This window comes from Leguminivora glycinivorella, chromosome 8 (genome assembly GCF_023078275.1).
Source record: "Leguminivora glycinivorella isolate SPB_JAAS2020 chromosome 8, LegGlyc_1.1, whole genome shotgun sequence".
Taxonomy (NCBI): domain Eukaryota; kingdom Metazoa; phylum Arthropoda; class Insecta; order Lepidoptera; family Tortricidae; genus Leguminivora; species Leguminivora glycinivorella.
Genome location: NC_062978.1, coordinates 22,558,371 through 22,570,390, shown reverse-complemented (window position 1 = coordinate 22,570,390; position 12,020 = coordinate 22,558,371). Strand labels below are relative to the sequence as shown.

The window sequence follows — 12,020 nt, the reverse complement described above, 5'->3', positions numbered from 1 at the left end:
TTAAACACCGTTGCATATTAGTATTTTATGCAACAGGCGTTTAAAGGAGGTCAAAAAAGACGAGTGGCGTGAGTAACAATTTGAGGCGAAGCCGAAAATTTTTATTAAGACGCCACAAGTATTTTTTGACTCAGTTAAACACCGTTGCATATAATAGTTTTTCTACGACCATGCACTTAGTTTTTAATCGTTTTCTTGAATAACTTTCGTGAAATTCGCACTGTTTCCTGTATTTGACGAAAAGGTTTGCACTGTCAGCTCAGCTGCCCAAGGCCTTCCTGCGCACGCGCGCAGTATCGTTATAACAATGCGTTGCCATGGTTACAGAGCCAAACAATGCGTTTTAAGTTTTTTCGATACTGCGCGCATGCGCGGGAAGCCGGCGGACGCTGGCTTTGGGGAATAGGACTTTTATGTAGGGTTTTATAAATCTATGCACGACCCTGTAAATGACGAATAACAGTTCGGGAGTAGAAAAAGCATGTAACACACCTGTGCGTGCGGATGGTGCTGCGGCCCGTGGTGGTTGTTGCCCATGAGCGGGAGCTGCTTGTTCACGTTGTTGATGATGCCGCTCCCGAGCATCCCAGCACCGGTCATATTACTATTAGTCACTATCATATTGCCTCCTACATTTGCCACCATGCCACCTACAATAACAAAATTAGATTAAAAATGTATTCCAATAGATGATGTGGTGTGCGCAGAGCCACACACACTCTCAGATAGCCTTAGTATTATATAAGCGTTAGCACTTAGGAACAATATCCATAATAAAGGCGTACTTATAACCAATTCGTTGTGTTCTTTAACATCCCACACTACATGGCGACCCGGCCAGGATTCGATTGGTGGTAACTATGTTTGATATTAAAAATCGAAATAAGATGTCATATATTAAAGAAAAAATGACGAGCACCACCAGTGGTGAAGGCCGGATTCGAACCGGCGTCTTTTAGCAATCCGGGCCAAACGCCATGAAACCCTAGGCCACCTCGCCACAGCGGAAGCCGTCGAAATTTCTCTTCTATATGTCATCTTTGTAAGACTAGGCGTCTTTGACCAACTCTAAGGACAAGCAGCACCTACTGCTTGTCCTTAGAGTTGGTCAAGCGCTTCAGTCAGGTTGGTGAAGCGCGTGCAACGCACCAAGCTAGCGCCCCGGTTTTATCGCGCCGCGCTTACGCCACGCTTCAGGCAAGTTGTAGTGTGAGGAGACCTTTAGTTCATAAAGTTGTGTAAACCACATCATTCAAGTATTTATAATATAAAGATATGTGTAGTCAAATCCAGTACTTAGTGGACTTTCACCACCAATTGTTTCAAAAATAGACTGGACAATTATATTAGAACTTTGAAAAGTGCAAAATAAACACAAGTGCAGTGATATACACGCATCAGCTCGAAGAGCTGCTAGTGTATCAAAATAAATAATAATAATAATAATGCCAGTAGAGATATTGAATTATTAAAGTTCTCTTTATAACTCAACAAAATAGGAAATGAAGTTCTTTAAACTTACAAAAAAATCAATCTATAACTATAGTTACCTTGAATGGAGTTCATCGGCATAGTCGAATGTAGTTGATTTGGATGACTTGTATTTGGCATTAGTTGTGGGTGCATGCCACCCATCATGTCCTTGGACACGGAGACATTGGGAGGAGACTGTAAATTTGGACTCTTGCTGCCTAAACTACCCAAACCTAACGGGTTGTTGTGGCCGACTAAGCCAGCCTTGCCCTGTTGAAAAACCAGCACACGAGAAAATACGATTAGTACAAATTTTGATATAAATTGACATATGTTTTAAAGTATAGCTGTTTTATAGTTCAGTGTCAGGCTGCGGACTGTACGAGCGCGGCGAGCGGCGCATTTAGATCGAGCCGCGACACACAGCTTGTCGCACCGCGCAAATTCCACAAGCAACAAGCGAATGAATCCGTTTTTTTTTTTTTTTATGGGATAGGAGGCAAACGAGCAGACAGGTCGCCTGATGGTAAGCGATCACCGCCGCCCGCCGTTTCTACAAAGTTGAGAAGGGAAGTGGCGTGTGGCAAATCATCTTCAATAATTCGGTTGAATGCAATGTATAAATGGCCTTGATTGCCGCTCGTCGCTCGATCGCGTTTATCCAGTCCGCAGCTTGAGCCTCGATAGTCATAATTAAAATAGGCCCAGATTTGACGAATATGAAGTGAGTTAGCGTGGTATTCGCGAAGAGCATTGACGAAAGAATCGCTTGTCGAGAATTTTGCACGAATTCCTAGATTTTTGCCTACATATTTCGCAAGGCGTAATATTCTGTTGTTGTGCAGGCCATAGGAACCCAATAATTTAGCGCGTGCGATATAGAGAATGACAAGTCAATTGGTACCAAACTCTTCATGCTCAGTGCATAGTTTAGTATTCGCCAGATCTGGACGGATCTTTTGCGACTTCGCGCCATCAGCTCCAGATACTCACTTGTTGTATAAGGTGATTGTGAACTTGCCGCTGCATCGCAGCAGTGGGGTCGTCTCCATTAAGCTGCTGCGGGGTCATCTGCCCCCCGGGCCCCGGACCCTGCGCGGGGGGCTTGGGGCCCGGCACGCCGGTTTGTTCGCCCCACGAGCCCCCCATGAGCTCGTCTGGGAGGTTGTTCTCGAGGTCGAACATATCAAGGTTAGAAAACCCATCTGTAAAGAGGTCGAAAGTTGTAAAATTCATTATGATTATTACTTATTATTGAGTTGACAAATGATGGAGGTGAATTAGTGAACAAGTAAATTATCTAAATTTTAGATTGTACCTAATGGCTATCAACAAATAGGCCACAAAGAAATTGTTTCCAGGCGAAGAAATTGCCTAACAAAACTCGCGAAGCAGCTCGATCTCATTGGACTTGCCTCGACCGTATTGGACTGGACTGGTCGCGGATTGGACTGGTACTTGCGCAGAGCGACTTGAGTAAATCTGTTAGCGCGGCGAGCGATGGGTCGCGCCGCGTACGTCCAGTCCGCAGCACGTAACGCCCGCACGTCAAACGCACGTGAATACCTTGACGAGGCATGTCTACACGGACTTAGGCTGAGCTGCTTTACGCAGCAATTTCTTCACAAAGCAACTCACTCTGGTTGGATTAGCTTACTTTATTTTAACATATCGGTTGTAAAATATTTAGTGTTATTTTTGTCCAATAAATATTTTAACACATAACTACCCATAAAAGTAACTTCTGTTAATTATTGCTTAAGGGTGCCAAAACTTAACCCTCAGCAACAATCGCACAGGTGGAAAAGGAAGAACAACATTCTATAGTATTCATTGTATTTGATGGGCCTACAGCACTAGCACCTGTTATTTGACGGAGAACCAGTTTCAAATAAAAGTTTTTTTTTACATTCTATTATTTTGATCCAATGGTAAAACAGAGTATGGTTTTTAGATGGCTTCTGAAATATAAATGAATATTATTTGTTTTTATTTAGTACAACTTGAAGTTGTTAGACTTAAGATTATTTTCCACAATTCAATATCTTTTTATCTTTTAAGTAGTTTTAAGTGCTATATTTTATTGACAACCATGAGGTGGGCCTTAACTTTGGTAGTTTTTATTAGAAATAAATCAGATTGATTTGAGCGAAATCAGCTTAAGGTACCATTGAGTTATAGCTTATAACCATCATCTCTTTCCCAAGTGACAAGTAATATTCCGTATACACTTTGTCAATAATTAGTGATAAAGCGTGAAGGAAAAATTATTATACTAAATTTAATAACTTTAGAATATTTTGATGTAAAAAGTATGCACAGAAGTAAGATATTTATTTTATGCCTACTACAAAAGAATTGATTGTGTCTATTTACTATATTGTCATGTTGGTGAGATTTATTGAGTGGTGAACAACCCATTTCATTTTCAATTACGAATGGGATTTTCTGATTAAACAGCCCTTGAATGGTTTTTTGTTTTTCAGTATGGCTGAAAAAATATTTTAAAGCTATGTTCTAATAGTAAAATTCTCATATACAAGATTTTTTTCACCTATACTGATTGATGAATTAATCTAATATCAACCATGATAAAATACAATCAACGAAAATTTACTTGTATCCAGTTAAATATGTAAATAGGTGCAGTGTTAGTTAACACTTTGTGTAAACAATACGCTTGTTTTATAAAATTAACATATTTTTTTTATGGAACTATTTTTATACTCATTTTTTTATTAAAACACCTGTTCTTCCCTAGTTCTATTTTGCTAAAAAAATGTGATAATAAAGAATATTTACTTAACTGTTTTTAAAAAATTCTTTGAAACTATTTTCTATATTTTTTTAACACTCTTAGGTACATTATTGATTATCAGCAATTCCCGTCAACTTTGTACAAAAATTAAGGGAAAAGTTAAATTTGTTTTTATTAATTCCTATTTTGTTACCAAGATTTTGTTGATGAATTGAGATTTTATTAAGTTTTATTTCGTCATTGTACAAAGTTGACGGGAATTGCTGTTATGTGGTTTTCTGTTCACTTCTGCACTACATTTTTGAACAATATTCATTCATGCTAGATAATATCTAAAATGCAAAATTTTAAAACTTAATAAGTAGGGCAAAAGCTATCTGGATATAACCAGTGGCAGGCATCTCTTCTCTTCTGGTGAGTCCGGCTTTGTTTGGTGACTTGCTAAGCAAAATATTAGGGTAGGTGCAACTTGACAAGATAATAATTATTTGACTTTTGACAACCTCAAATAGTTAAATGGGATAGTCCCATGCATTAATAGGTGACAACCCAATTCTACCCTAAACTGCTGTTAAACTTCAGTTCAGTTCTTTCAGTAAAGAAGTTTATCAATTCTGTGATACTAGTACTACTAATAATTATGTGAGAAAGTCGCTGTTAATCGATCTTGATCATTCTGTGGTTATTTTGATATTACATATTTTTAAATTAAAGGAAAAAAAAATATCGCTCGCAGACACTGCCAATTAAAACGAGAAATTAAGAAAGATTACAATTTTGAATCTAAGAAAGCACTACCTGGTGTTGCATAATGGATTTTACACCACTTTAATTAAGATCTGGAATTACTAGACTCAGGATAAATGTTAGTATAATATGTGAGTGTGTTTAGCAGAACACCCACTTTGTTGGTTACAAAGACAAAGCGGTTTTATAGCAATCAACAAAGTGGGATGTTTTACTAAACACACTCACATAATATTATAAGGACACTTGCTTTACATACATACGAGGGCTGATTGAAAAGTTCGCGGCTTAAGTATGAAATCAAAACCAAAGTTTTTTTATAATATTTTTATTTCTCTACGTAGTCCCCGTTAAGGTCTTTGCACTTATTCCATCTGGATTCCAAAGCCATTATACCACTTTTAAAAAAAAAATCCTCCAGGCCTTCAAAATAGGTATCCACTTCAGCTTCGACCTCGTCGTTGGTCAAAAATTTCTTACCACCCATGTGTTTTTTTTAAGTTTGGAAATAAATGGAAGTCCGATGGTGCCAAATCGGGTGAATAAGGCAGATGCGGCAATAATTCAAACCCGCAATTATGAATTTCTGCCATTGACTTTAGTGACGTATGCACGCGTGCATTGTCCTGGTGGAAAAGAACTTTCTTTGTCAGCACTCCAGGTCTTTTTACTTTCAAAGTCGACGTAAAAGTCGACGTAATCGACGTAAAAGTTCGCAATAATAGTCCGAGTTTATAGTCGTACCTTTTTGGAGATAGTCAACCATTATTACACCCTTTGCGTCCCAGAACACTGATGCCATAACTTTATTTGCCGACAAAATGGCCTTTGCCTTTTTGGGTGGCGGAGATCCAGCACGAACCCACTGTTTTGATTGCTGTTTAGTCTCGGGCGTATAGTGGTAGACCCATGTCTCATCCATAGTAACATATCTGTCCAAATAGTCTTGAGGGTCAGCTTCATACAGGTCTAGACAGTCGCGTGAAATTGTTAGACGAGTGATTTTTTGTTCCACTGAAAGGAGCTTTGGAACCTATCTCGCCGACACCTTGGAAAACCCTAATTCGTTAACTATAATATTTTGAGTTTTTTCACAGGAGATGCCTACGATGTCGGCTATTTCTCTCACTTTTAACCGTCGGTCTTGGATTATCATTTTGCATACAGTTGCCACATTATTTGGATTGGTCGCAGTAGTTGGCCTCCCGGAGCGAGGGTCATCTGCGATACTGACTCGTCCCCGCTTGAATTCAGCTGCCCACTTTTTTACCATCGTATATGATGGACCGGATTGCCCTAATGTACACTGCATATCTTCATAAATTTGTTTCGCAGTCAATCCTTTTCTATGAAGATATTTAATTACATCACGTTGCTCCAAATTGACCATTGTGAAAAAACTGCTTACACGTATTTTTAAATGAGAGGAAAAACTTATTTTAAAATATTGCATTTAATTAAAATTTCGCGGGATGACAACTAAATAATGACAGTTCAAAATGACGGCAGGAAAAAGAAACTAAGTTTTTTTTTTTAATGGTCAGGCCGCGAACTTTCCAATCAGCCCTCGTACTAAGTATCCAAAAATGAATTTATTGTCTTGACTTTAAACTTTATTGAGCTTTATTGACAATGTCACAAATTATATCTTCATCTTGTTATGTTTTGTATCAGTGACATTGTTTTTGTATTTAAATATTCTAGTCTGTTTTCTGGTAAGTATGCTTGTAGCTAAACGAGAAAACATAAAAGATTTGGTAAATTTACACTTATTTATAATATGTATAAACAACCAGAATTTGTTTTTGTATGTAAATAAATAAATAAAAACTAAGATAGTTTACTAAACAATCAAGTTGACAGCATGTTTAACTAAGGTTATGTGATAAAACTAGAGTTAAAATGTTTTTACTTTTAGGTGCTATTTCTATAAAATATTAAAAAATAGGGCAAATCACAAGTATACCACATGAAAGTAACTTTAGACTAAAAATGTAGGTCACCCAAAATTTTCAATGTTGTGAAATAAAATAGCAAAAACTATAATTTCTTCATATACAGAAGGCCACAAGGAAGTAAATTATTGTTAGTTTATCTTACAAAACCATTTATTTCTTCAAATATCACAATGAAAACTTTGAATTAGAAAAATATGTAACTTCAAAAATAAATAAATAAAACATTACACCAGTACATTCAGTGGTCCTGTAGCTATTGTATATCATTAAAGATATTGTTTAGATTCGTCTTAAATTATTAAATTAGCTACGAACTGCACTGAATTTGATTAATTCCACTTTACCCTACATTGTAAGGGTGCAAACATTTACATGTATTTAAGTGCGAAATATCGCAAAATTTCAGGCCTAATAAAATAAAATACCATTAGAAATAATAAAGCAACGCAATTCCTTGCTTAATAAACTATAGAACGATAAATACGACGCAACTTACGCTGCGAGGCGCTAACAAGATCGCAGACAAAATGTCAAAATTCACGGCAAGATTTCATGACAGAAGTGTATTCCAACCCTTGGTAAACCGATTAAAAACATTAAAGTACTCACCTGCGGCGTCCGAGGGACCCTGAAAAGGGTCCCGGATCATTTTAGCCCGCTTGTTCGGCGGTTCATCCACATGATGATCGGCCATGGCTCTGTTTACTAAACGTAAGCCGTCGTCAATATTCGGCCCGCCGATTCAAAGAACACTTTTATGTCTTATATTATCAAGAAATAACATTTTAAAGCGATTTGTCATCCATTATAATGTAATTCACCCACATCCCGATCGTTCGATGTCCTTCGCACCATTGAAGGCACATATTACAAATTCTCACTAAGTATTCGCCATTACAAAGCTCCGAATCGAAGAGCTACACAGACCCTCTCACCATCTTCCGTCGGAACTAGCACAATGAATGAAAACAATATCACCAGATTTTTGCCACTTTATAGAACTTATTTTAGCGATCCAACAACACGATTTCACTTAACACTTTAAAATGCACGGAATGGTATAGTTTATGATAAAATGATGTAAGAAAAAACAGAAAATTTACACGACAAATTCCGAAATTCTTCTCAGTCTCTCCAGCGCAAAATGGCGGCTGTTGATGAAAACTTTTTCTACGCTTGTCAGAAAATGTCGGCCTACAAAGCGAATACGCGCTGTGATTGGCTAATGCGTACCACGTGACTGCCGGAAGTGAAGATTTGACGCAGGATCGGTCCGATTATTCTGACGTCACCGCGTCCAAATCCGAAGTTTCCCGAAGAAACACGAAGATATAAAACTTAAAAATTAGATAAATATCAAAGAAAATGTGAAAAATATTGAAATCATTGACATAAAATAAATTATTTTAAATTAAAGTAGTACATGTGGGCGGTGGTTTATGTCCAAGTATTGTAAAAGTTGTCATTTGACGAGTAAGGTAAGAGCGCTTGAAAATTCCCGCCACATTGGGAGTGGTCATCATCAATACGACGTGTCTACTTGTCTAGAGGTTACCACAGACAAATTATATTTTTTCAGGCACAGGAATCACAAATTAATGCCATTCTATTTCATGAACATAATTCCATAACAGAGTTATAATAAAAAAAACAATGCAGGCTTCATTTAAGTGTATAGAATGAATACTGAAAATTATTATTTTACAACTTTTTTAAACCTTTTCTATATATGTGACTCTGTAAAGTGTATATTCAAAAGTTGTAGGAATTCTAGTGATGTCCGTAACATTTTAGGATTATTTATATAAAATTGCTTTATTTAGATTAAAGATCTTTAAAATGTAAAAGAATAGTTTTCTCTTATTGTTGTACGCATAGTATGACGAATGTATTACAAAATCCAACCAAATGTGTGATGGAACCTTTTAATATTTACACATTATAGTAAAGTCAAGCCACTTCCCTCAGTAGAAAAAAATATTAATATCCAAAGTATTTAAAATGTAGGCGGGATTTTGTTATCGTCTCATAGAAAATAGAAAAAAAAAAAAACTATCAGCAAGGCAAGTTTTCTAGGTTTACACTGTCTATGGCTGGTTCTACTTCCGATAAGTTTTCATCTATTCGTTGCGCTTGCGCGGGAAATAATGTAGATTTTTTTAGTTTTCTCTTTTTTTAATAAAAACATTTAGGAATTTACTATTTAAATAGCTGTAACTATACATTCATAACCTCAAGAATGAATTTCCAAATGAGGTAGGCGGGCATTTTCGCGAGAACAGCCACCAAAAATATTTTTTCGTGATTCTGAGTAGGAAAAACATTAAATTTACCTATTTTAGAAAAAAAAGTTTTTGAATCTTTTTTCGCGAAAATGCCGAGCCAGAGCACACGAAACTGCTCAAATTTCGTAATAATATATAATTTAGGTATGCTATAGTTTCATGTCTCATAGGTGTAAGGTTTATGATATTCAAGTAATTAATATAAAAGGCAAAATTAAATGCATACTTTTATTTGAATAACTCTCATTATATTCTAACTAAAAATATTGCAATATTTATCTACATTTCATGTAATGGTTTGACTCCAAGAATCTCCAAACCTGTCTTAACTACTAATCGCGCTGAATGAAAGACGAGAAGCCTCTGTGCAGCCACGTCCGCGTCAACGTTCCTCACTTTCAGCTCGTTAAACATTCTATTTACATGTCGCGCCAAGCGAAACAGATAGCTCACTATGACACACGCCTCATATTCCGTATACGACCTATTTAGAACGGTTTCGAATTTCGCCAGTTCTGCTACAACGTCGCCTATTACTTGCTCGGATATGAGACGCGGGTCGCATTTCTCTGGTATAGTGATATCGCAGTTTTGTTCCAAGCTCCAAAGTCGACAGTGAAGGTATTGCAGTTTGATACCACTGTCTCCTTCACTCTGTAGGGCTCTGTCCCAATCAAATGTGTAGTCTCTTAGTCTTTTCTGTTTCAAGTCATTGATGACTACTGCTGTAGTACCGAGGATGTCACAAGTTTCATCATTCAATGCTGCAGTTCTTGTATCTGAAAACAAAAAACTTAACATAGTAATTATTCTAAAGTAAAACAAAAAAAAATTAAATATAAATTTGTAACAAATTACTTTTTGATTCTTTTTGCTGTTCATACATTTTGTTCTTAGCTTCATCTAGAATATTGCTTAAAAATACTACATTGCCCGATCTAGTACTCATTCCCTTTATTCTGCCAAACTTTATATGTTTGCAACCATTTACTAGATCACTATTAACTTGTTTTACTATTTCAAATAGTGTTGCAAAATGATCTGTCTGTGCGTTGTCTACTATATACAACATTTCATTAAATTGATATTTGATATATCTGTGTAGCAGCCCCGCAATGTCTCTGGACATGTACAAAGTAGAATTGTCGCTTTTTAATACTGTCACATTCTTATCATGAACTGTGGCAACCTTTTTGCCTTCCTCGTCAGTATGAAGAATACTCAGTCTTTCCAGAGTGTCCATTATGCCTTTTATGGCATTAGCATTATAATCAGACTCCCAGAGATAATCATCAAATTGTATACCCAATCTTTGATAAACTTTTTCTAATTCCTGAACTGTGAATTCCCTAATTTTCTTCCAGTTTCCCAAGTCTTCCTGTCCTTGTTCAATGCTAGTGAAGTAACGTCTAGCCTCTTCCCGCACATTCTCATCTGTAGAAGCTAATTTATTAGCATATACATAAGCTTCATACAATTTCTCTATTGGTTTATCTTTAATATCATCTAAGTTGAGTTTCTTGGCTTTCAGACCATACTGCAGTAAGCCGAATTGCGTGCCCCAGTCACCCAAGTAATTAATTCTTGTGACATCATGGTTGTAGTATTTATTGATATTTGCAATGAAGTTGCCAATAATCGTGGATCTTAGATGTCCAACATGAAATGGTTTTGCAATGTTTGGGGAGCTGAAATCTAAAACTACTTTCTTTGGTTTGGTATCCTGCTGCACATCTTTAGATATTATTCCTTCAATTACGGACTGAATAAAATCAGCTCGCCTGACATAAAGTTGAATATATTCAGAGTTGTTAAATGTGTATTTATCATTAGATAGTTCGGCAGCTGCTACTTCCTGAATGGGTAGTTTCAGAAGAAAATTATTTTCATTATGTCTGTATGTTACTTGCATGTTTTTTACATTTCTTGACATTAAGTTCTTGTTGAGTCTGTCTGTGAACTAATAACAGTTTATTTTAGAGTTAATGTTATCAATACATTACATTGTATTTAATCATTCCTGATATACTAAGGAAATATAATAATATAATGAGTATTTCTTAGTTCAAAATGTGCGATAAATGGATATATAAATAGGTAAAAAAAATAGCAATATTGTTTTACCTTCTCCAATAGAAGACACCTTAATTTTGAGGTCATTTTATAAGTTAAAGTTTGATACACCTTAAAGTATATGTTATTAAATATTTTTGAATTACAACATAGCTTTTTCAAAAAAGGTATTAGAGCAATAACATATGTTATTTTACTTTATTTCTGGTTAACAGAATATGTATTGCTATTGAATATTGAACATTAATACAAGGGAAGAAAGTTGATTTCAGTACAAATTGATAAGATAAATATGTACCAATCTACTCTATTTGCCTGCCTGCTCAGCAGGCTGTCATTTGGCTGTCATGTTTGTCAAAAATGTCATCAGTGTCATTGATTCGAGCCATGCTTAAAAACGTGGATTACAGTCCAAGTTCTTTATGTTCTATTTAATATTGTTTTAGCATACTATTTACAATAAAATTTATTTGCATTTATTGTTTATACAATACTTCATAATCATTAATCTAGATCTCTTAAGTTCTGATTTCTGAATGACCTAATTAGATCCACCAGTTGGGCAGGTGTTTTCTGTCGAGTCAACATCGGCGTCTCGCCCAGAACGTCTTGAAACTAACAGAATTTTCAGATTGAACTGAGTTACTGTTTAGTTAACTTAAATTCGGTTCACTGCTCAAGCATAGAATATTTTTCTATTTCAAGAAATATCAGCGCATCGTCAAC

General features: G+C 36.0%; 2 protein-coding genes across 2 annotated transcripts in view; both read right to left on the bottom strand.

Moving 5' to 3' along the window:
• LOC125229126 (histone acetyltransferase p300-like) overlaps positions 1-8,089 on the bottom strand; it is a 28,959-nt gene extending 20,870 nt beyond the window's left edge. The window contains exons 1-4 of the mRNA XM_048133905.1: positions 7,546-8,089; positions 2,467-2,678; positions 1,551-1,755; positions 493-650 (exon numbers count right to left, since the gene is read on the bottom strand). Coding sequence (XP_047989862.1) covers positions 493-650; positions 1,551-1,755; positions 2,467-2,678; positions 7,546-7,630 — 660 coding nt within the window. The 5' untranslated portion in view covers positions 7,631-8,089. The remainder of the gene's footprint in view (positions 1-492; positions 651-1,550; positions 1,756-2,466; positions 2,679-7,545) is intronic.
• A 1,352-nt stretch (positions 8,090-9,441) lies between these two features.
• LOC125228833 (probable arginine--tRNA ligase, mitochondrial) lies at positions 9,442-11,482 on the bottom strand. The gene is made up of 3 exons (XM_048133523.1): positions 11,346-11,482; positions 10,080-11,181; positions 9,442-10,000 (listed from the first exon to the last, which is right to left on the bottom strand). Exons 1-3 carry the CDS (start codon positions 11,379-11,381, stop codon positions 9,501-9,503), a joined length of 1,638 nt encoding a protein of 545 aa, XP_047989480.1. The 5' UTR covers positions 11,382-11,482; the 3' UTR covers positions 9,442-9,500.
• Between the last annotated feature and the right edge of the window lie 538 nt (positions 11,483-12,020).

Bases quoted from the DNA above. Each gene is read 5' to 3' on its own strand.
- LOC125228833 (XM_048133523.1), bottom strand. From the start codon at position 11,381: ATGACCTCAAAATTAAGGTGTCTTCTATTGGAGAAG. The intron at 11,182-11,345 runs GTAAAACAATAT...AACTGTTATTAG, and splicing joins GGTGTCTTCTATTGGAGAAG to TTCACAGACAGACTCAACAA. The intron at 10,001-10,079 runs GTAATTTGTTAC...TTTTGTTTTCAG, and splicing joins ACAGCAAAAAGAATCAAAAA to ATACAAGAACTGCAGCATTG.